The sequence below is a fragment of the Saimiri boliviensis genome, chromosome 17, assembly GCF_048565385.1.
Source record: "Saimiri boliviensis isolate mSaiBol1 chromosome 17, mSaiBol1.pri, whole genome shotgun sequence".
NCBI classification, from domain to species: Eukaryota; Metazoa; Chordata; class Mammalia; order Primates; family Cebidae; genus Saimiri; species Saimiri boliviensis.
Window position 1 is genome coordinate 10,760,820 of NC_133465.1, and position 26,415 is coordinate 10,787,234.

General features: G+C 38.7%; 1 protein-coding gene across 2 annotated transcripts; it reads right to left on the reverse strand.

The window, feature by feature from the left end:
- Positions 1-875: 875 nt before the first annotated feature.
- On the reverse strand, positions 876-26,415 carry LOC101034846 (myosin-4). 2 transcript variants are annotated; one of them, XM_003929244.3, is made up of 39 exons: positions 26,365-26,413; positions 23,648-23,890; positions 23,355-23,498; positions 22,840-22,996; positions 22,072-22,099; positions 21,855-21,972; positions 20,917-21,009; positions 20,702-20,765; positions 20,454-20,552; positions 20,231-20,334; positions 18,283-18,421; positions 17,570-17,688; positions 17,324-17,473; positions 16,381-16,551; positions 14,531-14,840; positions 13,640-13,710; positions 12,984-13,071; positions 12,784-12,901; positions 12,346-12,469; positions 12,115-12,251; positions 11,729-11,984; positions 10,899-11,141; positions 10,408-10,584; positions 10,042-10,187; positions 9,681-9,771; positions 9,206-9,595; positions 8,594-8,720; positions 8,055-8,173; positions 7,731-7,927; positions 6,131-6,314; positions 5,886-6,051; positions 5,664-5,788; positions 5,087-5,395; positions 4,294-4,497; positions 2,823-2,948; positions 2,561-2,731; positions 2,370-2,474; positions 2,179-2,274; positions 876-1,113 (listed from the first exon to the last, which is right to left on the reverse strand). In XM_003929244.3, exons 2-39 carry the CDS (start codon positions 23,849-23,851, stop codon positions 961-963), a joined length of 5,823 nt encoding a protein of 1,940 aa, XP_003929293.2. In that variant the 5' UTR covers positions 23,852-23,890; positions 26,365-26,413; the 3' UTR covers positions 876-960. The 2 variants fall into 2 exon arrangements, with proteins under 2 accessions (XP_003929293.2, XP_010338158.2); XM_010339856.3 differs by having other exon boundaries at positions 927-1,113; positions 13,640-13,708; positions 14,526-14,840; positions 26,365-26,415.

Consider the following 26,415-nt stretch of genomic DNA (forward strand, 5'->3'; position numbering starts at 1 on the left):
GAAATGAAATCTGTAACTACAAAGTAACTCGGAGGTTTGAATGTTGTGAAACTGTTTAACTTTGTCAGTTCTTTCCCGTGCTTTCATTCTGTATTGTTCATTTCCATCACTGTCATATCTAACTTTGACCATTTTAATAGCCTCCTAAACAGTCTTTGTAGGCTTTTATCTTTCCCACCTTACTCATTCCTCCATACTGCTGCATAATTGTGTCAACTCTCCTCTTCAAGAAGTTGGACCAGTTTGATATGTGTCCTTATTAGCACTATATATGAGGCATCATGGACAGGCCTTAACTTTCATATCTGGCCTCATCTGCTACCCTTTGCTCATGAAGCCTATGCCAAAACCGTGCTGAAATCTCATGTTCGTTTTCTTTTCTTAGAATGACCATATTTTTTTTTTATCTTTCACCTGATAACTGTCTACCCATCTTTTAGGAATTAGCTCATAGTCTCCTCTGAGAAGCCTTCCTGGATTCCCAAGGTTAGCAGCTTACTCTATGTTATTGCCACACTTGTTTTTCACACTTATGCCAGAGTATGCATCTGTTTGAATTGGCGTCTTCCACACTGAATTGAGCTCCTCAAAGACAGAGGTGACTGTCATATCCGTGGTGTTCCTTTCTGTAGTAGACATATACTTGGTACTCAGTGGAATTGAGAGTGCATTTATCACCTTTGTGTCTCCTCAGAGCACGTTATTTCATTCACCTGTTAATGTCGGGTTCACTTCCCGCATTCATTTTTGTTATTAACTTGATTGCACGTAGCAGGAGCTTCACAAATGTTGAATAAAGAAATTAGTTCCAATAGCACTATAGAGCTTATAATTAAGAGACAAATGTATTTTTAGATGTAAAATTATCTGAAGATTTTATTTTCTTGATATACAGGACAGTGACAAAGAACTTCACATTTTGTGCATTTCTTTGATCACATTTTCTTTCATCAGAATGAATTACTCTTCACTTATGACTTTCGTGTGAACCTCGCGGCTCTTCACTCTCAGCTTGTTGACCTGGGACTCGGCAATGTCAGCGCGTTCCTCGGCCTCCTCCAGCTCGTGCTGGAGCTTGCGGAACTTGGCAAGGTTGACATTGGATTGTTCCTCCTGAAAACAGAAATGTATTTGAATTAACAAGAAAATTGGACATTTTCTGATTGTTACAGGATTTACCTCATGAATGAGAAAGAAAAAGCCTCTGTTGGCTGGACACGATGGCCCACACCTGTAATCCCAGCACTCTGGGAAGCCGAGGCGGGTGGATCACCTGAGGTCAGGAGTTCAAGACCAGCCTGGCCAACATGATGAAACCCCGTCTCTACTAAAATTAGCCAGGCGTGGTGGACGCCTGTAATTCCAGCTACTCAGGAGGCTAAGGCAAGAGAATCTCTTGAACCCTTGAGGCGAAGGTTGCAGTGAGCCGAGATCACACCATTGCACTCCAGCCTGGGCAACAAAAGCAAAACTCCATTTCAAAAAAAAGAAAAAAGAAAGAAAGAAAGAAAAGGGCTGTTATTTAGTAATGTAGTTATTTGAGAGCAAGGCATCCCACAAACTCGTCTATGTAAATGAATGTGCTTCTGACCCTCCTCAAGTCTCTCTCACTTGACTCCCTTTCTGGCAAACTGAAGAGGCTGAAATGGTAACAGGGAGAACAAAGTAGCAGGGGTCTGAATTCAATCTTGTTTCTAAAAAACAAACTTTAAAAAATAGGTGCAGTAGTGGCATTTGGTTCTAAGAACCCTAAGGAAGATTTCAGAATTAACAGAATGAAAAGGATAACAGCAGCCAAATTGAAAAAAAAAGTCATAAAATGGATTTATCATGAAGTTAAATGAGGCTTAGAATTCAGACCCTCATTTGCACAGGTCCATATGAATGCTGGTGGTTGACTGTAGAATGTTGTAGATAGGGAGGGAAGTGGATTGCAGCCAAGAAGAATTTCTGTGTTAGCATGTCTGGAAAATTGCTTAAAGAGGTCTCAGAAGATATAAACTCAAATCTCTAAGGCTCCAGTGATTTATGGTTCACTTTTCTCATTCTAAATATTCATGTTCATACCTAATTATGTATTCCCAGTGTAAAGAAAGCCCCCTAAATTCTATAAACTTTAGGCCCCAGAAAACCTGGATCTGCTTGTGAACCTTTCATTTCTACTGTGGAAATACTCACAGCCTCTTCAGCTTGTCTCTTGTAAGCTTTGACTTTGGTTTGCAATTTGTCCACCAAGTCCTGCAGCCTGAGAACATTCTTGCGGTCCTCCTCAGTCTAAAAGAGGGAGCAAGTAGATAGTACCATTATTTGAAAACAACTCATTATTTTCTTGAAAGCTGTAGGCCTGGAAGGATGAAAACACTGGTCACCTGGTAAGTGAGTTCCTTCACTCTTCTCTCATGTTTGCGAAGACCCTTGACGGCCTCAACATTGCGCTTCTGTTCACTTTCCACCTCATTTTCAAGCTCTCTCACCTGGAAGAAAACAAAGACATTTACCCATTTGGCTGTAACTGGTCATATGAGCAGGCTAGGAATTAGATGAAGTGGTGCAGACCCACCCTGGCCTCCAGTTTCTGGATCTGCTTCTTCCCGCCCTTCAGCGCCAGCTGTTCGGCCTCATCTAGACGGTGCTGCAGGTCCTTCACCGTCTGCTCCATGTTCTTCTTCATCCGCTCCAGGTGGGCGCTGGTGTCCTGCTCCTTCTTCAGCTCCTCTGCCATCATAGCTGCCTAATTAGCAAAATAAATCCAGAAAATAATGAATTCTGATGATAGCAGGCAGCATGCATGTGTCAGTAAGACAAATGCTTATCTTGCTTACGTCAGTGATGGCCTTCTTGGCCTTCTCTTCTGCATTGCGGGCTTCCTGGACAATGTCCTCCATCTCTCCTTGGATTTGGGAAATGTCTGTTTCCAGCTTCTTCTTGGTGTTGATCAGGCTAGTGTTCTGTTTCAAATTAATAAAAGAGAAGCGAAGCACATTTAATTATAACCATTCACATTGTCATTTTAACTAGTGTACACAGGCATAAATTATTGACCATTAAGAAATGTTTAGAATAAATATCAAATTAGAAGATAATTCTAAGTTTATGCCTTTTCTCCTTTCTGTCTATATCTCTATTAATCAAGCTTCTAAATTATTCCAGGTCAAAGTTAATTTCTGATTTCAAACATATTCAACTATTATCAACTGCTATTTGTAAGCATAAAACACAACCCCCAAAACTCAAAGTGCTGTACCATGCAGCACCACCCAGCTCATTTAAAATGAATCATTACTTTTTAGCTGTTAATTCGTATCGGTTGGCTCCATATTATAAATGCACAAATGGTAGTCCTGTTGGGATAAAAATGAACCAAGAATCTCTTCTGTGTTTGGAAAGTTGACGGTATTTGGAATAGTCAACTTCAGATACTGTTAATGAGTAAGAAAAATGCTGCATATTAATTTGATTTTAAAATTATATAAAGTATGTGATTTTAACACTTCTATAATGGTTATGGCTATATAGTGCAACTTTACAATATACAGAAGTACACAGTAACGTACATTTATTATAAAAATAGATTAGGAGACAAGAGACAAAAATAATTATTGCACTTTCACCGGAGAGAAAGGATAAACTTTTATTTATCCTTTTGGATGTTTCCTATATGTTTATTGGGCAAAAAGATCACATATCCTATGTTATCTTTAAGTTACTTTTTTACTTACTAAAATGTAAACATCTTCACATGGCAATAAATGCATACTACAGTGGTTACATATTAGCCATTGTGAGGATATACCACCATTTATTTAACAAATTCACTATATACAACAAATCCTAACTAGTATTAATAATGGTCTCCATGAATTTGAAGTAAAGAGCTTCCCTTTGTATCCCATGAGGTTAGCATTATGTGCATATGTGATACATAAGAACTATTTAGTGGCTTATTGTCTTTCTCCTCAATTTTCTTTGCCTATCTTTTTTGTAGCTTAGAATTGCATAAGACAAGACAGCTACAAATGTTGTGTATATGGTTACTTGTATATGTCTTCTATGTTTTTTAAGTAAGTTTCTAGAATTCCAGATTATTTCAAATCAACATGATTATGCCAGCCCATAAATATACTTTTGAACCAGCTAGGTCCCAGTAAATACTTACAGCACCCTGTACATTTTCTAGAACCCCAGGAAGGGATACCTGCCAAGATTACTTTTTACTTTATAAATAAGCTTATCTTCTGAAATTGTCTTCAGCTTCAAAGAGTACATTTGCTAAACCATGATCTTGAGCCTCACCTGAGTGTGCAGAAGTTGCACACGCTCACAGGCATCCAGAAGCTCTTGCTCTGCCATTTTCCTGCTCCTCTCAGTCTGTTCCAGGGATGCCCTGAGCTCTTCAACTTCAGCCTGCATCAGGTTAGCTCTGCGCTCAACCATTGCCAGTTGTTCCTTAAGGTCATCTTGGCCTCTGATGGCATCATCCAAATGCAGCTGAGTGTCCTACACAGAAAGACAAAAAGCCTCTTACTCGTGCTCCACTTAAAGCAAATGCAAATGCGTGGTCATGTACACACTTTGATCTTAATGACTTAGAGTATGATTAGAGAGAAACAATCTGCAAGTACCTTTAATAATAAATTCTTTGTAGCTGAGGGTTGCAGTTCTACTAAAAAGAACATGTTTTATTATTTTAAAACATGGATCATTAAAAAATACCATGGCTAGCTTTATAAAATTTTGGATCAGGAAACTATCCGTAGACTTCAACTAGTCCAGTGGTGTTATTTTACATATTAAGCAAACGAAGCCCAGATTAATGAGGTGATTTAAGCAGTGTCATGTAGCCAAACTCTCTCATCCCTTCCCCCATCTCCGTACCCCTCACCACAGTGCTTCTCTGCAGATAACCAAGCAAATTCTGTCCTGGGCCTTCTAGAATTAAGCTCTTTTTCAGTTGTGTATGTACAATTTTGAACTGATTACCATGTTACTTAGGTGATTTATGATATGTAGTCCTCGTAAAACATTAAAATATGAGTTACGCAATGGCACTGAAACTGTACGACACTGTGTCTTTAACCCAGCATACCTTCAGTATTCCTTGTGTGTTTCTAAGATTCCGTATTGCCTCAGCAGCCTGGCGGTTGGCATGGTTCAGCTGGATTTCCATTTCATTAAGGTCTCCCTCCATCTTCTTCTTGATCCTCAGAGCATCATTTCTGCTCCTGATCTCAGCATCCAGTGTACTTTGCATTGACTCCACAACTCTGAAATGGTTCCTCTTTAGCTGTTCGATTTCTTCATCTTTTTCAGCAATTTTTCGGTCAATCTCAGATTTCACCTGATTTAGCTCAAGTTGAATGCGAAGAATTTTGCCCTCTTCATGCTCAAGAGATGCCTTAATGAAAGCAACATTTATTTAGGTTACCTAAAGAACTTTTTATTGCTTTCACATTATGATGATTTCTCCAAGAAGGCATTAAAAATCTACAAACTTTTATGTCTTAATGTAGCCTATTAGCTCTGTATCCTCAAGGTACCATTCAGTATTTTTCACTGAATTACATGTGTTATTCCCTAAAGATTTTACAACATGATAGAGAGCTCAGTAGCTATGAATTTTGTATTTGTTTATAATGCATAGCTGAGCAAATGAAAAAATGTACCTCTGCTTCCTCTAGGGAAGCCTGTAGTTCACTCTTCTCATGCTCAATTTGTTTCTTTACTTTCTCCAGTTCATGGATATGCTTTCCACCCTCTGCAATTTGCTCTGTCAGGTCAGAAATCTCCTCTGTAATAATAAAGTACCAAATTTCAGTTGAGTAGAAAGGAAGATTGAAAAGATACCTCCCTGTCATTTTTGAAATAGAATGATTACAGTGACTCACGTTGTAAGTTCTTATTCTCTCGCTTTAGAGTTTCAAGATGATCCAGGGATTCCTCGTACGCATTCTTCACCTTGAACAGCTCAGTGCTGAGAGAACGGGACTCCTTCTGGGAGGCCTCAAGTTCAGCCTGAGTTTCCTCATACTTCTGTTTCCATTCTGCCAGAACCTGGAGGTAGATAGACAGTAAGCCTTTGAAACCAAGAGTGATGTCAGTTTCCCCCCAGGGAGCCGGTACTGTGGACCACCTTGTCAAAGTTTCTTTGCTTCTTATCGAGAGCTATGCAGGCAGCATTAGATCGTTCCACATCAATCATGAGGTCCTCTACTTCATTCTGTAGCCTCTGCTTTGTCTTTTCAAGAGAAGCACATTTGGAATTCACAGCTTCTACATGTTCTTCTGCATCCTGCAGACGCTGAGCCAGCTTCTTCCTGAAAATTGGGTCAATATGAGTGACCAAGAGCAGACTCAGAGTCACCACAGTGACTTTTATAAAGCTGCTGACTAGGAAAGCATATTTCCCCAAGAGTTGTCCACAAGTTATTGAATTTTTCTAAACATTTCCACTCTCTTAGAATTCTGTTTTCCTTGTTGAGTTCTTGTCTTTATCCATCTCAGGTATTGCCAAACATGTTTATGAAGTACTTGTGTGTGTGGGTGGGTGTGGGTGGGTGTGGGTGGGTGTGGGGGTGTGTGTGTGTGTATAAGTAAGCACTAGAGCTAAGTGAGCGATGTGAAAATTTGCTGCTCTTTGTTTTTATTTCACTAAGCTGGTCCTCTATGGTGTGGCACATTTTCTTGAAGTTTGCCTGGGGTGAAAAGTAGAAAACAGGAAGAGACAGTACATTCCTCTTTTGAAGGCTGGGATTTAGAGATCTATAACTACTTGTGGAAAAGGGCTGAGTTTTATTTACCTTGAGGAAGAAATGGCAACCATGAACAGGAGGCATATCACGAAGGAATGTTAACATTGAGTAAAATCTTTAAGCATTTTCTAGTATGGTCCTCTTTGTGAATGAGGAAACTGCAGCCCCAAGTGACATGTTCAAGGTTATACAGTGAATCAGTAACTTTCTGGATTTGGTGGCCTCAGATAATAAATATTACTACATTATTGTACTTCCCAAATTTCCTCCAAAGTCTTATCTACAGCTATATTCATCAACCTATACAATTCATGACCTTTCCCAGCCTACATTCTTATCTAGAATTCCCTCTGCAAATGCTTGCTAAAAACTCTTTCATGCTGTTTAATTCTAACAGCTACTGAGATAAATCAAATTTATAAAGGGTTTCTACACTAGGAATATAATGCTTTTTTTCCTTCTGTGTGAAAACGTGCAAATTTCATGAGTTGTAGTCCACAAACAGTATGAGTAATTAGGAAAATACATCCGTTGATACAGATTGTTAGTTCAAATAATGACAGTGTATGACAGCCATACTCTAAACATTCAATACTCCGGGTAAGGAAAATCTGATTATTGTTCATTGTAATACTCATAACAATTTATCAGATAGTCTCAGTGTCTCAATTTTTCCTTCTATTAAAAGATACTAATTCTATTTACTTCATAAAGAGTATGCTGATAATTAAGAATCCATCTTGGTGGAAATAAATTTAAGGTGCTTCTGGACCAGAATGGGTGGAGGGATCTGGTCTTATTTCATTCTCCAGTGGGTATACACTGGGCTTTAAGAAGAAGAATATGGTGGAATCCGCCACCCTGTAATAAAATAAGCTGAAGTCTTTCATCTGTCCCCAGGCCTGGAATATTCTCTTTCTCTATTTTTTCTTCAGTCTTTACTGTTGCTTCTTCCTCCCCCATGGCACTAAAAGCCCATACTTGGCCTCCTCCAGCTCCTCTGTGCGCTGGATGGCATCCGTCTCGTATTTGGTCCTCCACTGGGCAACCTCACTGTTTGCCTTAGACATTGCCCTCTGCAGCTCGGCTTTGCCTTCCTGCTCCTCCTCATACTGTTCCCGCAGCAGGTCACAGTCATGGCGGGCTGACTGCAGGGCATGTGCCAGGGCGCTTTTGGCCTAGACCAACCAAAAAGTATGTGATATAAGTTTATCTTCTGATCACTGACATTCTCTGCGCAAAGTTCAATAGTGTGTTATGTTGCACAGTTCAAGTGATTGAAAGTAGCAGCTGGAGAATTCTCACCTTAGTCTCCTCTTCTAGCTGCCTCTTTAATTCTTCAATCTGTTGTGTAAATGCTTGTTTGCCTCGGGATAGCTGAGAAACCATAGCATCTTTTTCATCTAGCTGTCGTGAAAACTCACCTGTGGAAGACAGACCGTTAATGATTTAGTTCTGTTGTCTAGGTAAACAATAATTTGAAGAATGGAAAAACATTGTAACCCTCTTATTTCATAAGATGAAAAAAACCCTCAAGATTTTCAGTGCTATTGAGAAGGTTATTTCTTGCTTTTTAAAAATGTGTAAGTTTTCTTTGATATTTTAGAATTCGAGACCTTTTGGGTAATGCTGAGGCAACAAAAATCTCCTGAGCCCAGGGAGCTTAATTTTTTCCCCAAGTGTAGCTTAGAATCGTTGCATTTTACTATCTCATAATAAAAAGATGGAGGAGTAAGTAAGACATGATAAATGAATGTACATAGTTGGGGAAATTACTTGTATTTGATAGGTAAAATCTCGTTTTTTGTCACCTCTCCAAAGGCTGATGCGATTTATTTACTGACCTGATTCTGTGTGTAAACGTGCCTTCTGGGCTGACAACTCATTTATTAAGCGTTGTTGCTCCTCTTCCTTTGTTTTTATTTCACTAAGCTGGTCCTCTAGGGTGCGGCACATTTTCTCGAAGTTTGCCTGGAGTGAGAAGTACAAAATAGGAAGAGACAATACATTTCTATTTCAGAGGCTAGGATTTAGAGAGCTGTAACTACCTGTGGAAAGCGGCTGATGTTTATTCACTTTTTTCTCAATCTTGCATGGTGGCTATAAAGTAATACAGGCATTTAATTTGGTTAAATTAATGAATACATGATTGTCAAATTATATTCTCTTGGAAAGCATGAATGTCATTTAAATTCTGCATCATCTAGAGTATGGTTTTTAGATAAACCTTTTTTGTAATTATATTTTTTTCCTGGTAATAGTATCAGAGGTCAAAGTGTTTTCTACAAAGAGGATATGAGACCATAAGTGATTCAGTACAATAATGTGTACTAAGAGTAATTTTAAGCTTCAGATAACATCTGATGTTTGTGTAATTTGGCTAAAAATAGTCATATATAAACGTGGTCATTTTGAATTGTTGCAAATAAAGAAAAGGGCGTAAAGTTAATGAAGACCTTGGATTTGGAGACAGTCTCCATGTTACTAGCAAGGTCATCAATCTCCATCTTCAGCTCACTCTTCTCCTTCTCCAGCTTCTGCTTCACCCGCTGCAGGTTGTCAATCTGCTCCCCAAGCTCGGCCACACTGTCTGCGTGCTTCTTCCGAAGAGCAGCCGCCGTGGCTTCATGCTGCAGGGTGGACTCTTCCAGGTCCCTGCGCATTTTCTGGAACTCAGCCTCCCGTTTCTTGTTCATCTCAATCTGGGCTGAAGTGGCCCCACCGGCTTCCTCCAGCCTCTCGCTGATCTCCTCCAGTTCCCGAGAGAGGTCAGAGCGCTGCTTCTCTGCTTTGGCCCGGGAGGCCCGCTCTGCTTCAATTTCTTCCTCCAGCTCCTCAGTGCGGGCCTGGGTGTGATATGTCAACATTAATGTGAATTTATGCCAATTTTGTTTTCTGTAATGCCCAGAAAAGGTGGAGGTTATAACTTACCTGTAACTCTTTGATCTTCTTCTGTAGCTGCATTGCAAGGGCCTGTTCATCTTCAATCTTGCTTTGCAGATTGTTCATTTCAAACTCTTTCCTATTAGAAGAACAGCACATTAGCTTATAATCAGGTCTCTTATCCGTCTTTTCTATGTATAATCCAAGTTTTTTATACTGCTAGTGTTGAAAGAGTGAGTAGTACAATGTTTTATAGGTTAATAATGTATTATTTTCATTAAGTAAAGAGGTCAAAGATGTCATTTTTTCCCATATGTCATGATGTAATGTTTTGGAGATCTTTTTAGCATATGTTTCATTCGCAGTGACATTCAACAAGCAGGTTATAGCTGAATTATACCATACTTACTTTTTGAGTTTCTCATCAAGTTGCTGTTTGTCATTTTCTATATCCATTGTGGATTCTTGGGCCAATTTTAGGTCACCCTCCAATTTCCTCTTGGCTCTTTCTAAGTCCATGCGAAGTTTCTTTTCTTGTTCCAGAGATCCTTCAAGCTAAATTTATAATGCATTTTATTTATTTCAACTCTTAAGTACTGAACCTTTTACCAGTAGCCTTCAAAGAGTCATAAGAAAAAAAAATTGAAGATAGAACAAATAGCACAAGAACTTTATTTACAGATCAAGCTTTAAAGGCTTATGAGCATCAGTGCTGGTTTCATGTCACAACTGTTTATTTCATCACAAGGGGAAACGTTTTCTTTTTCACACTTACATCATCCACTTGCTGTTCCAGCTTGGTTTTCGCTTTGGTCAGGGTGTTGACTTTGTCCTCCTCCACCTGCAGGTCATCTAGGGTCTGCTGGTGGGCCTCCTGGAGAGCCTTCTTCTCCTTGGTCAGCTTTGCAATGTTTTCGTCCAGGCCGGCCATCTCTTCTGTGAGGTTTTTCACCTTTAGATTTGAACAGGTGATAGGAATGTCAATGACAACCTATTATCTTGATGAAAGACATGATACCATAGTATCTTAGAATTATGTCAGCCTGAGATGGAAAATGAAAACTAGAAGCTAACCCAGGCCTATATGGCTGAAAAAATATGTGGTAAAGGTCAAAGTAAGTAGATTGAGGTGGTGAAGACTAAAGAGATGGCATAATTATGACACTGGTATTTTTCATATTCAGTAATCTTAAGATTAAATTTTTAGTTAAAATATTTTGGTATCAAGGTACTTGTAAATATTCTAAAATGCATTATGATTTGTACCTTGTTCTCTGTGGCATGTTTCTCCTTCTCAACCTTGGCCAGTGTCAGCTCAAGGTCGTCAATGTCTTTCTTGAGCTCTGAACATTCATCCTCTAGCTTCCTCTTCTTTGCTGTCAGCTCAGCATTGATCTCTTCCTCATCCTCAGCTCTCTCAGTCACCTCTTTGATTTTGGCCTCCAGCTGGATTTTGGTTTTGATCAGCTGGTCACACCTTTCCTCTGCATCAGCCAAGGCATCTGCTTCCTAAAGGGAGAAATTAAGCATTTTGATTTGTTTGAGCTCTATCTACAAGCACACAATAATTTATTAAAAGATGAAAACTTCAGTAACTACCAGTTTGGTCAACTTGTATACCAGTTGCTAACTTTTAAAATGAAATGGACAAAATGGTAACACTGTCATCTACTGATCAAGTATAATAACAGATTTCCTTCAGATATTCACATGTAGAAGGCCAAGTCAGGAAAACTAGCCTTTTGGCAAAAATCTGTCACTTAACTAACCTTTGCAACTTTGGAAAAGTCATTTATTCATTGTAGTACTCAGTATTCTCACATTTAAGAGGGGATTAATGTAGCCATTTCTCTGCCCCGGTAAAAACAACATACCTTCTATTTTATGTAAAAAAGTACACTAAAGAAAGAACAATAATCTGATCTGAGAGAAAGTTCCATAAAGAAAGGAAAATGTCTAGGAATATTTTTATGATTTTGCTCCCTGATGACCGAACTATATATGAATGCACATATGAACATGTGCAGCATCCACACACATAGTGACTGGATAATAAGATGTGGCTGAACTATCCAGCTGTAACTATCAATACTTACAGCTTGAACTTGGAGTTGTAAGTCATTTTTCTCTTGCATCAGAGCCACCATCTTTTCTTCTAGTTCTTTCCTTTTTGCCTCTGACTTAGCCAGCTCTTCTTTGCTCTTCTCAAACTCTTCCTTCATGTTGGCCATCTCCTTCTCTGTTTCTGCACTCTTGAGGAGTGGCTTGATCTTGAAATACAGCTTCATCCAGGGCCAGTGCTTCACATTCATGAAAGCACGTATGTTGTACTGAATGCAGAAGATGGACTCTCTGTAGGAAAAGACAAAAAGATGCAAATGGAGAATAATGTGGAAAATGACTATCACTCAACAAAAGTTACGACTGCAGTGGATTTATTTATGAAAGTGCGGAGAAAGAAGACTTGTGTGTGGCCTCTCACCTCCTCTCCATCATCTTCCTGAACTCCACTCTCATCAGGAACCCTCTGCATATGGCTTGAGTGCGCGTGATGAGTTGAGCTAGCTTTTCATCTCGCATTTCTTCTAGAGTTCCCAAGAGGCCAGCTTTAAAGAAAACCTTATGAAAGAACAAGTTAAATATGTTATTTCCACTCATGAGATAGTCTAAAAGTCATGAAATTATGACAGATAGAAATTTGGACTGGTGGTACCTTGGTATGACCGAATTTGTATTGAGTGTGGTCAATGTCAATAGACCCTAGCAGTTTCTCAGAAGCCTTCTTGCTGTCAATGAACTGACCATCTGGGATAGCACTCGCATTTAGAACCTTGTATCTGTCAGAATAAAAAGAATATTAAAATGTGGTTTTTCTTCACTGAAAAAAAAAGGTAGAACATTTGGTAACTATCATTGAAAAGATGATAGATTAAGTTTTTGTGAGCAAAATGCCATTTAAAAAGTCAAACAGTGCTTTACGTAAAACTTGGGAAGATATGATGAAAAACTTTCATAATAGAAACCTTTCTTTTATGATCAATTTTCAAATACTTCATGTCATTTTTCAAGGAAAAATTTTAAAATGGTTGGGTTACATAGTGATGTTGATGTAGACTAAGACAAAGAAAGGGAAAAATAATAAGACACAAACCTCTGTTTGAAGTCTGCATAAAGGATTCTGCTTGGGAATCCTTTCCTACAGATGCGGATGCCTTCCAGCACACCGTTACACCTCAGCTGGTGCAGCACAAGTTCGTGCTCCATGGCACCTAAAAGAATGAATCCACATGGCATACCTCATGGTCTATTGCAGATGCGCTGGAGCTTGTCTGGATATCAGAAATGTCTTACCAGGAGTTTTAGTTTCATTGGGGATGATGCACCGCACAAAGTGGGGGTGAGTGCTCCTCAAGTTGGTCATCAGCTTATTCAGATTCTCCTGTGGAACCATGTGAAAAGTTTTAAAATCATTTCGAGTTGCGTCTGCATTAGAGTCCCTATCAATGTTTATCTTTCATTTCATATTTTAATGAGCTATCTCAATGAAAAATGTAAATTATCATAACAGAGAGGAATCATATATATGTAGCATAGGTAGGAAATGAGAGATTACATAAAATCAGTTCATTTCAGTTTGCTATTCTCAAGCACCACCAGTCAGGGAAACTTTGTATTGCGATTTTTTGTCACATGAAGCAGATGTAATTGAATACGGTGGCTATTTTTAAAAGAGCGTTTGATTTCATGTGAAATTTGTTTAATACCAGATTTCTTGAATGTAGGGCTCAGGGGCAATGGTTCATTTATCATAAAGTTGATGTGAAGAGACACATAGTTTGTCTTTTTTTGTTAATCTTTTCCTAAGGCATTTAACAAAAACTTTAGTAGTATACTGAAAAGTATACTACTTTATTCACTTTCACCATAGATAGCTTTAAATTTTTTTTTGTTTTGATAGTTTAGTTTTTAATGAAAGTATTTGTCTGTAATTCAAGAATATACTGTACCCTGAAAAGAGCTGACACTGTCTGGAAAGAAGAACCCTTCTTCTTGCCACCTTTCTTTCCACCACCACCCTCTAAAAAATAAAAGGGAAAAGTTAAAGTTATTTGCAACAGCCTTTTAAGTACTATCCATAGATCTCAGGACTGCCAAAATTCCTTTTGGAATTTAAATTTGTATTCACTTGTGTCGTTCCTATTCTCTCCATATCTCTCCTCCCTCAATTGCAGATTAATAAGAATCGGCTCACATTATGGGCATTCAGGAAAAAAAACAACAACAAAAGGATTGTAGTGTAAAGGGTAGATGTGGGTAGGGGATGGGACTCCCCTACTCCAAATCAGCAATGTCTGTTCTCTGAAAGAAGGGCCAAGGAGACAGAGTAGTAATGTCTCCTTAGTGCAGGCATCACTCAGACAATAGGCAGAGTTGCAAGCTTGGTCCCAGGTAGGTGAGCCTCTGCTCACCTGCAGGGAAGTCCTGGCTCCCATTTGCCTGTGCTTGTGTGATGTGACTTGCACATCTGGTCTTAGGACACTAAAGAGAACAGGACTTCAGTTCTCCCAGCACTAGGGCCCTGACAAAGGATTTCCTTACCTCCAGCTTAGCTGGAGAACCACAGAAATGTTTCATTATCCTGAGCAAATCACTTAACCTCTCTGAGATTCTTGTTTTCTCACCAGTGACATCAGGCTGTGGGCTAAATGATCCACAGTGTCACTTAGCTGTGAATGCCTATGACTGTAAGACTGTACCACAGCTATTAAACACACTTTCATTAGGCATGTATTGGCTAGTGTTTTCATGTTAGGTTTTGCTATAACTACATTTGTCTTTGCTGAACATGTATATCTATTTTATGACTCTTGCAACGTATTAATGCTATTAAACATCACCTGCTTCAGCAGTTTGTGCCCCAGAGAAGAGGAAAGCCAGAGTCTTCATTGCAGACTTCTGGTACAGCCCGACCACAGTCTCGTTCAGGGGGTCCTTGTTCTTATCAAGCCAGCCGGCAATGTTGTAGTCCACAGTGCCGGCATAATGCACCAGCGAGAAGTGGGCCTCAGGCTTGCCTTTGACAGGCTTGGGCTTCTGGAAGTTGTTGGACTTTCCAAGATGTTGTTCATACAGCTTGTTCTTGAAGGAGGTGTCTGTTGCCTTGGGGAACATGCACTCCTCTTCCAGGATGGAGAAGATGCCCATGGGCTAAGAATAAGAAAAAAGGGATGATAATAATGAATCCCTCAAAAAGTTATGCTCCATGTAGCTGATGGAAAACTGAAAATACAGTGTTTCAAAAGAAGGCTTTAAATGATAAATTAAATAGACATGACATCTGAAACAACCATGATGTACCCAGAACATAAGGGAAATATGCTTGCTAGAAAGACTCAGTTAAAAAAAAAAAAAAAAAAAAAAAAAAAAACATCTGAACCATTTGGCACACTTTATGTTCAGTTTAAAAAATCAAATTATGAAAACATCATTTCAAAATTGAATTCTTTATTCCATAAATGTATATATCTGACTACTTTCTTTCCTGCTGACAATATAACTTCCTTTACCTCAAATCTAGAGGTAACAAAAGTATGAAGGGAAGAGAGATTATGTGTAAGGACTAAAAATGATTCATTTCTAGGAGAAAAGTACATCTTATGATGTATCATTAAAACTCTGTGCTTTAACCTGTATTCTCCACCACTGTGGAGTTAAGTGATAGTAATTTGGTTTTGCTTTCAGTTTGGCTTTTTTTCTCATTGTATTTGATACGAAAGACTGAAAGAAGATTCAACACTGATGATTTAACAAATTCATGAATTGTATACCTAAGACTATTTTGGTGATACAGAAACTGAAATACTAGAGAATAAAATAAATGCCTTTTCTAAGGACCATAAAGTTTTCATGAGTAGTAATATTATATCCCCAAATTAACATATCTTTTCCCCAAATGGTGCAGACCTAGTCTGCTTTTAAACTCTTATCTTTCGTATTTTTTTGAATTTTAACCTGAGTATTTTAAGTATTCCTGGGTGAAAATTACATTTACTCTTCCTTTCCCTCTGCTTGGGGAAGGGTTCACACATACACTTCATTGATATCAGTAAGTACACAACAAGCTCCCGATACACTTTTGGAAGTGTTTGACGATTTCTTGATGAGTGTTAACATATCTAGATCTGATGTAACTATTGTTCTACCCTCTTGACAATGGGGAATTCAGGGCCCATTATCTAGGTGAGTGATACAGAGGTTTGGTATTTATTCAGTAGTTGTCATGAATGAAGAAAGACTTGCTGACTGCAACACTTGAAGGGCTAACCTTCCAGTCTTTAAGACATCTTGACACAGCCTGCCTTGTTACACACGAGGGATGACGATTCATGCACAATACACTGTCATGGGTACACCAGGGTTAATTACACACCGCAGGGGATTAGCTGTAATTTCATCCCTTTCTCCCATAAGATGAAATCATGTAGGAATAAAAGTGAGAGAGAATGAAGTTTTTAGAGTGATAAATGTGAATCCATGACTGTGTGAATGATAATCATTTTTTTTATATAACTGCTCTACTTCACTCGTTAATAACAGATCACTTGGGACATACCTGACAACCAATCAGAATATACAAGCATGTCATGAAACAGTACTGCTTGTTCTATGAGAACAGGGAGTGTGATTAAGCATTGGGAGGCAAGTAATTTGTTGTTCTTGTTATGAAAGCTAGAAAAGTCGTACGAACCTTCTCGATGAGCTCGATACAGGCAGCCAGGTCCATCCCGAAGTCAATGAACTCCCACTCGATGCCTTCCTTCTTGTACTCCTCCTGCTCCAGCACGAACATGTGGTGGTTGAAAAACTGTTGCAGTTTCTCGTTGGTGAAGTTGATGCACAGCTGCTCCAGGCTGTTGAACTACATAGCAAGATAAATATAGGAAATTACTCATAATTTAAATATTCTATCTACAGCGCATCTGTTAATATTTTCTTCTGAATTCAAGGCATTTTGGTTTATTAAATTATAAACCTTCAGATTGTTTTGTTATAATTCTAAACAAAGTAGAATCGATCCTTTGAATACTTTGTTTTCCAGGTAACCACATGAGATCATGCATACTAGGCAAAATACTGTTAAATGAGGACTCTTAAATATTCCCTTAGAGCAGGCGTCCCCAAACTACGGCCGGCGGGCCACATGTGGCCCCCTGAGGCCATTTATCCGCCCCCCCACCCCCCCCGCACCCCCCATCCCCCGCCGCCGCACTTCAGGAAGGGGCACCTCTTTCATTGGTGGTCAGTGAGAGGAGCACAGTAGGTGGCGGCCCTCCAACGGTCTGAGGGACAGTGAACTGGCCCCCTGTGTAAAAAGTTTGGGGACGCCTGCCTTAGAGTAATTTTTAAAAGATGTTTTTATGCTCATCTGCTAGGATCCAGGATAGATTTTGACTGTTTTAACCTCTCATGGATCAATTTTTGAGACTTCTAGACTCAAAAGAATATAAATTTCTTTTTTCCTATTTGTACCTATTTACTTTTCATATCTTTTCAAAGACTCTTTTCAGTAGGAATTACATCTGTACATTTTGTAAAGTACATTTTGTAAAAGTGATTTTGTACGCTCTAACAAGATTGATAAAATGACTGGGGATTTGTACTTGCTAATTTTCTGTCAGTTCACTACTCACATCAAAGATCTCAAAGCCAGCAATGTCCAAGACCCCGATGAAGTACTGCCTGGGCTGCTTGGTGTCCAGCTGCTGGTTGATGCGGGTGACCATCCACAGGAACATCTTCTCGTAGATGGCTTTGGCCAGAGCACCCACCGCGTTGTACACCTTCAATAGGAGTAATAGTTTATAGTTTTTTAAATTGAAAACAGTGATGAACCACCTTGAGTGGTTCAAATAGATCAGAGTTTAAGTCATGCTTACCTGTTGCACAGTCTGGCCTTTGGTGACATACTCATTGCCGACCTTGACTCTGGGATAGCAGAGGGCTTTCAGCAGGTCAGCAGAGTTCAGACTCGTCAGATAAGCAGCTTTATCAGCAACTGTGTGAACAAGGTGAGAATGTTCAAACTGATCATGGCTTACACAATTTAAAATGTAAATGATGATGACAAAGAAAAAATGTTTTACTCAAAGAGTAATATGTGCAAATATCATGAAACCTATTTATTTGTTCATATTGCCTCAAAAGCATTGTCACCACTTGGGCTAATTTTAGTCATTTCTTGTGATGATAAATTGAAGGTTGGGCAATCAATGCTCTCTGTGATATTTAACATATGGCCAAAGTAGACCACAGGTAGTAAATTTGAGAATCATAACCTAGAGGAGTAGTGACAGAAAAATTTAGATCTGTTTCTTTCAGTGGATGTGAGCACATAGATTATTCACTGAAATAAAAAGTGTTTTAGTCAAATAGCAAATATTAGCTTACGAAAAGCCAATGAAGAATGGAATATGAGCAGAAATCACAAATCTGCTCAGTAATATAAAACATTAGGCAGTGCATAATTTCCTTCCCATAATACTTTTGCCCTTCACAAGATAGGTCAGAGAAAGTGAAAACATGGTTCCTGACTCTGAAAAGCTCACTATGTCAGTTCTGTCAAGTGGAAGATAGCAATACAGGGTGGTACCTTCCGTGCCGTCTGGCTCCGCCTGCTCTTCCCTTTGCTTTTGCTTGAATTTCATGTTCCCGTAATGCATCACAGCTCCAGTGAGCTTGTAAATGGCCACCTTTTCATCAGCAGTGAAACCCAGGATGTCCACAGCACTCTGTCAAAAGAGTTGAATTTACTCCCAATTAGCACTGCAAAAGACTCCCTCAGAACACCGGGCCTGTCTCGCACTTTGTTCTAATAATGCCATGCCTTATATTTGACTAGCACTTTGCCATTTTCAAATGGTACTCATATACTTCACCACTTTGATCCACATGGTAACACCGAAAGGTTTGCATCAGTCTTTCCCTTTGAATTATGAGTCCATTTGGTCACATCATATGATGTGACTTGTCCACCGTCACTGAACCAGGACTCAGAGCCATGACTTTTGAAGTCAAGACCAGTGCTTTCCCTTTTTCGCCACCTCAGCCCTGCTTTGCGTCTCAGGCACGTGCTCCTCATGGTCTCTTGGCTATTTTTGTTTCTTTTCTCCAGTCTCATCAGTCTGTCTGTTGCTCCTCCTTCTCCTATTTGTCCTGTCCAAATACATAATCACAGTCTACCTTCCCACCCTAAAGGGCATGAGGGATGAAGTTGGAAAGAGGGTATGAGGAGAACAGCAGTGGCTGTGAGGATTTCTCCACATGCCTCTCTGATAGCAAGCCGCAGCTCAGCTGATCATGAGATGCCTGGGATAGTAAACTTTACCTAGTCATTTATTTCTCATTCAGAGAAGAGACATTTGTGAAAACAAGGAAGTTCATCTTAGTGTAATAGTTCTGTGTCTTTTTTCTCTATTGAATTTTGATTACCTTTTTAGTTGCCCACATAGACTTTGAAAAGGCTTATAAATGGGGGCAGGAATCAGAGCAGGCAGAGTAAAATAGGTTTATTTACCATTCTTACCTAAGACTCTTTCCCTAGATTATTGCCTTCCACTTCCAGCTCGCTAACTCTACCTATTTACAGAAACTAGACATTATTACAGAGGTCCTAGAGCAAGACTGCTACATTTTTTTAACCTCCCAGACTAGGGTGTGTTTGTTAACACCCTATCCTGTTGGACATACAAAGATAATAATAAGTTATAGAGAGTACAAGCTGATATTTATAAGATAAAGCCACACAAATAAATTATTGACTTCTTGAAAATAATATTTTACAAGAAAAAGCATTTTTGCAAGCACTTTCTATCCTAACTTGGGAGTATTGGGATAGTCCCACTGATACCAAAGTTAAAAATAAAGGAGATTATTCAGAAATCAAAAGAAAACATGAAATATATATATATATATATATATATATATATATATGTATATATATATATATACATAAAGTTTATACATAAAGTAAACCGAAAAGTAATAATCCTTAAAAAAGTGATGGTGGGGAAAGAGTGTGTAGTTTCAAAAACAAATATAAAGGCTTATGGAGTCCCCCAAATTTTGAAGTAGACAACCCACTTCTTCTAATGCTGCCTGGGGATAGAGAGGGGTGTATCATTAGCCCACAGAGGTTTATTCAAAACAAGGCTTATGTTTACATGTGACTGTGGAAGAATCATGGGAGTTCCATGTTTAGCTGTAATAATATTGCAATTCCTTCCCAGATTCTTGGGTGTGGGATCTGGCATAAAATAACAAAGAGACATCAATACTTGAGCATAAATATCAACAAAAAATGACTAGTAAGATAGAATCAAAGGAGCCTACTAGCTAAGGAATACTAAAGATCCGACATTTATTACAGGCAGTGAAAGCTTTTTAACACGTGTAGCAGGATCTGTTTCCAGGAGTAAGAAAGCCCAAAGGGCTGAATACCTATTAGTAGTTTTTCTGCCACTGCTATCTACCCTAGTAGAGGAGAGTGTTGCATACTGGAAAGTGAATTTGCCTTTTCCTACTTTGTACCTATTACTTACATCTGTGGCCATCAGCTCTTCCTGGTCATCAATGCTGGGCACAGTAATTTCACCTTGGCTAACAAAGGCGAAGTCATATGGGTTGGTGGTGATCAGAAGCATTTCTGAACACATGGAGAAGAACAATATATAGACAGTGTTACGTTGGTCATCAGAAACATTTCAGAGGGGCTTCTTAGAATGGCTGTTATTCTTCTTTGGTAGAAATAAAGATGTATCTTACCAATAAGCTCTGGTTTCTTATTGGACATGATTTGATAAAATATGTGGTAGCTTCTTTCAGCCTTTAGCTGGAAAGTAACTCGGGACTTCTCTAGCAGATCTGGAAAGTCAGATGAAGCTCATTTAAAAGAAGAGGCCACAGTGAAAAATCAAGTGTTTGAAAATTTCACACAACATTAATAAGTACAAGATTTTTCAATATGTACCCCAAAGAAAAAGATTCTCAATCACTAATATTTATTAACTTACATGTTTCAATATCTGCAGAAGCCAGTTTGCCAGTGGCACCAAAATGGATCCTGATGAATTTACCCTTAAAAAGCAAAAGGAGAGATTACTGTACACATTTAAAGTCACAACTATTTCTTTAGCTGTCGACCAAGCAGATGGAAAAAATATTGACACCACATACACAGAAGTGGCAATGCTGATCCTCACATGACAGTGAAGATCAAGAGACTTACAAAGCGAGAGGAGTTGTCATTCCTCACAGTCTTGGCATTGCCGAAGGCTTCCAGTAGGGGGTTGGCACTGATGATTTGATCTTCAAGGGTCCCCTTAAGAGAAATGAATAAGACAGATAAAGAAAAAAGTTGCAATAAATAATTTCCGATTGACCTCTTTACCTTCCCCACTGCCCCTGCACAGTATTCTGTAACTTAGCGTAAGGCTTTCCAAAATGAGTTAAAAGGAGGATAAATTGGGAAGGGGAATGGGACACTCCAGTGACGTGGTCTTGATTTCTGTATCTCCCAGGCCCAGAACATTTCCTAAAAAAAAAACATTGTGAGAAGTTTTGCCTGTTCTACTTGCCAATACGTTGCCGTATTCAACTCATTCTCACAAGCTCTTCTAAGAGTTATTTTCTAAATTCTGGCATCCCTTGCAATTGGTTGCTATGATTTTGAAGCACCACGGTCAATTGGAAAAAATATTAACTCTTACTTTTGATTCAGGGGATACATGTGCAGGTTTGTTACATGGGCATATTGCATAACACCGAGATTTGGGGTATGGATGATCCTGTCACCCAGGTAATGAACATAGACGGTATCCATAGTAGGTAGTTTTTTGGCCCTTGCCTCCCTCTTCCCCTTCCCCATCTAGTAGTCTCCTGTGTCTGTTGTTCCCATCTTTATGCCCATGCATACTCAACGTCTAGCTCCCACTTATAAGAGAACATGCTGTATTTGGTTTTCTGTTCCTGTGTTAATTCACTTAGGACAATGGCCTCCAGCTGTGTACATGTTGCTACAAAGGATATGATTTTGTTCTTGTTAAAGGCTGCATAGTATTCCATGGTATATATGTACTACATTTTCTTCTTACAGTCTGCTGTTGATGGGCTTGTGGTTAGATTTAAAAACATGTTATTCTGTCCTTAGATGAATATCATACACACCTGCATTTTGCCAGCGGCAGCAGGTTCCTCTTTTTTCTTCTCGCCAGTAATTGCAATTGTTGCAAAGTACTGGATGACACGCTTTGTGTTCACAGTCTTCCCTGCACCAGATTCTCCACTATCAAGTTCAAACAGCAGAAAAGGTCAGAATATAAGGTAGTAGCAGCCACCACAGTGATCAAAACTCAACAGAAAGAAAGTAATGAAATCTACATACGTAATCAGGATTGACTGGTTTTCACGATCTGTGAAAGAGAAAACAAAGATAGTATTAAGAAAAACACACTTAACACATAGATTAACACAGTACTTATAAACTCAGAATTGTCTTTTAAAACTCCCCATTTGCAAAAATAGCTATATGAATTTGTGCTTTGCTTCCCATAAGATTTTTCTAAAAATAAGCATCAAAGATGTGCTAATTAATAATCCCATTATCTTTCTAGTGCATGCACTATGTAATGTATCATTTTACCATTTTATCCATGAGAATAATCTATCAATATCAGATTAATAACAATTTTGTCTCCCATTCAGTCACCTGGTTCGTAGTTCAAAATTATGTCATGTTGTTAATGTCCAGTTCAAAGTTTTATACTGTGCTGGTGATAACTTGTCACTGAGAGATTTCAAAACTTACTTCTTAGGAGAGATTATGTATTAGCTATAATTAAAATGCAGAGTCAATGCCTAAATATAATTAATTTTGAGGTGGAACTAGCATTAGTTAATTTTGGATTTTAGCATAGAAATCTAAGCAAAATGTCCTCTTTTTGAAACTAGTGCTTAGCATAGGAATCTAAGCAAATATTTTTTCTATGTTTGGAACTAGTGCATTTTATGCTAAATATAATTCCTAATTTTATGATTTCTATTATCATGTTTGTGCTGAACATTTATTCTCAGAATACTAGCCCTATGATTTTTCTGATATCAGTATACAAATAGTTTACAAATGGCTATGGAAATTGTAATTCTCGCTCACCAGTCAGCATGAACTGATAGGCGTTGTCAGAGATGGAGAAGATGTGGGGCGGGGCCTCCTGGCGCTTTTTGCCTCGGTAGGCACCCACCACCTCGGGGTTGTACACCGGCAGCCACTTGTAGGGGTTGACAGTGACACAGAAGAGGCCCGAGTAGGTCTGTGGGGAAGGACAGGGTTGCTCGGTCAGCAATCACGTTATTAACTTACCTTGGAAATACTGCTTTAAGGGTAAATAGAGAGGGACCCAAGTACTCTGTTAGTTCTCATCAAGTTTCATTCATTTGTTGCCTCCCTCCATCATTGCTGCTGCAGCCAGTGCTTCAGTTTTTCAAGTAATTCAGTTAAGTAAATGACTTTCTACATGTACATTTAAAAACATATCAGAATTTGCAACATTAACCAAATGATTGGTCATAAGAGAACAGTGCAATAGCCAAGTTTATTTAAAGCCCTTATTTTGGCTAACATGGTTAGAACATAAAGTGAGTGAGAAATAATGCTGATAGGGTGCTCACATAAATCATCCAGGCTGCGTAGCGCTCTTTGAGGTTGTACAGCACAGCAGGCTCATGCAGGTGAGTCATCATGGCCATGTCCTCGATCTTGTCATATTTGGGAGGGTTCATGGCGAAGACTTGGTCTTCTTTCACAGTTACAGTCTGTTAAGAAAAGAAGGAGCCAGTATCAAATAAGGAGTAGAAAAGGCCACATCTAAAAAAAAAAAAAAAAAAAAAAAAATACACATCAGTATCATCTAACTTAACCCAAAATGAGGCAGAGTCTAATCAGCTCCAGATGTTCTACTCACAGCTCCAGCTTCGGTCTTGGCTGTCACCTTCCCCCCTTCCCTGCTCTGCACTGTTGCTTTCACATAGGACTCCTTCGGGTCCGCCACAAAGACTGATGTCTTGGCATCAAAAGGCTTGTTCTGAGCTTCAATTCGCTCCTTTTCAGACTTTCGGAGGAAAGGAGCAGCCTCCCCAAAAATGGCCATCTCCGAGTCGGAACTCATGGCTGCAGGTTATTGATGGCAGTTCTGGACTAGGTGTACCTAGAGGAGGAAACAGCCAAATGATGATTCAGGGCTGGGGTGGAGAATTGTTCTGCTGATTTCATGTTAACGTGCTTAATATCCCATGCTAGTTTCCTCACCACTGCCTTTAGGGACCACTCCTGTGTACCATGTCAAGGAGCTGAGAGATCAGCTCACTGATTTGAAAGCACTATGTTGGTAGCTTAATTTTTGTGATACTTTAAGCCTCAGTTCCATCCTCTGTGTTGTAAACCTTAGTTGAGAAATGTGGAGAATCAATATTCAATCAGCAACATTTGTGATGCTCCAAGCATGTTCAGAACTTTTTTCTTTTCTTGTTGCTTTTCTTTCCTATTTCCAACCCCCCGACTTAACATTGTGATGATACAAAGATATGGACAATAACTGTTTCCAGTGGCTTTATAATATAAATGAATCTAAGACAGATACAAAATTCAAATACAGGTATTTAGGCAAATTTTCCTCCCATCCCAAATTACTAAAATTGGATGTCAGCCTTACTAAAATTGAATGTGGACAGGTACATCTGTTCTTTCAGGACATAAGTCCAGATCTAATAATTACAAATAAACACCAAGTTCACTGACAGGTATTAAGTAAGTAAAGGAAAAAATAACTACAATGAAAGCTGAATATTCAACATATAATTTTCCCTAAGTAAAAATTCAAATCTCTTTTATTACTTTTTAAATTTTTTTAAAGGTGGAAATATTATCTAAAGCAAAAACAACTTTAAAAGATTCTTAGAGAAAAGACATCTTCATTTTTAATAAAATTTTATAGTGATTGTATTTTTTAGTCTGTATTTGTCTTTGTTTTTAGTTGGATTTCAGTATAATGGATTTTAAAAATCTGAATCTTAGGTTTTAGGTTTATAATCTCCTTCTTCCTCTTTTAAAAATACCAGTCTTCTAAATACTTTTTCTGAAATGGATAGCCAGTATAAAGTTTCAAGCCAAAATGAACTTAAAAAACTTTTCCCACTGACAAACTAATTATGAGAAAATAAAATAAGTCCTGTTGTCCTGATGGCAAGAACAGGGTGAGTGGCCAGAATAAAAGAAGGTGACCTCTGTGGAGCAGAAGAGGCAATAGTTGTGGAAAGCAGTGTCTTGGTTGTCAATGATAATGGCAACGATGATGGCGGCAACAACAGTGATAGCCACCACCTTTTGTAGGCTTTCCAGAGAGTCTCGACCTTTTATCATCAGCATTAAACTTCCCCTCAGCTTCAAATGTTGGCTGTGGAATTTACCACACACTCTATTTCCAAAATCAGCCTTATCTGTAAAAGTGTCCTGACGACTCTATGAAATTTAGACTTATTTTCAGGGGATATATATTGGAACATTTAATGTCAGGTTTTTTTCTTTGAAGGAGAAATGTTATTATATTACATTATATTTTGTATCTGTGTTTGTTTTTATGCCAGGCAGCTTTGAATTAACAACACACTACCATGTGGAGATTATAATGCAATGTATCCAGGAAACACAGAAAGACGATTGCTACCCTGCCCATCTCCTGTCTTGTTATAGATTAGTTGTTTCCCAACTTGTGGATCAAGCCCCCACAGAGCCTCGGGTTTTCGCAGGGGGTCCTTGAATCCACCCACACAGTGATCATTGCCTCAAGTTTGAAGAAGCAACATTTCCACATGAACAGTGTTTTCTGTTCTTTTCTAAATGAATATAGATGCTGTATTAAATATAAACTCATTTAAAATAATTCTTAAGTGTAGAATAGGTTTTCATGATGTATATCCTTAATATAATACCAGAAGAACATGTCTCCACACGCACAGTTAGCAGGGTTCCATTAAATGTTTTGATTCTGTGCAGGAGTCCTTGATAACCACTGACTTCGATCACAGTTGGCAAGAGCTGGATAGACCTTAGCAGTCAATAAAATCCAGCCTCCTCATTTTACTGATGAAGAAACTAAGGCCTGGAAAGGTTAAGGGTCCTTCAGTGTCACAGAGATGGGTGATAAGTGGGGGTGCTGAGACATGAGTCCTATTCTGCTAAATCCAGGTTTGTTGTTGATTCCGCTGCAACACACTGTATTTCGAGATACGTAAAGGCTAATTGACTTGATCCAGACAAATAGAATCAGTGAAAAGCCTGGATTGGCACCTAGAAATATCGACTTCCAGATAAGCACATCTTGATTTTTATCATGCAGTCTCTCTGATGTATCCTTATGGGTAAAGTTGGAGTAGTAGTTCACATTAGATATTACATATAATGGTTGCATTCTTTCTGAAGTTCTAACAACATGTGAAAGATAAGTCTCATTAAGATTTAAGTGGCCTGAAAAGCCAAAATTTTATGAGAAGTCATTTTTAAAGAATAGCTGCCCCTGATATCCTACTCCCAACACTAAACTAGGAAATAAAATGGTAGCTTATTAAGATGTAGCAATATAGAGATTCCTTTGTTCTTTAGAGTGTAATAGTAAATTATTCTTACCTCTTGTGCTATCAGATGAAGAAGGTGGCGGGCTCAAAGCAGACAACTACT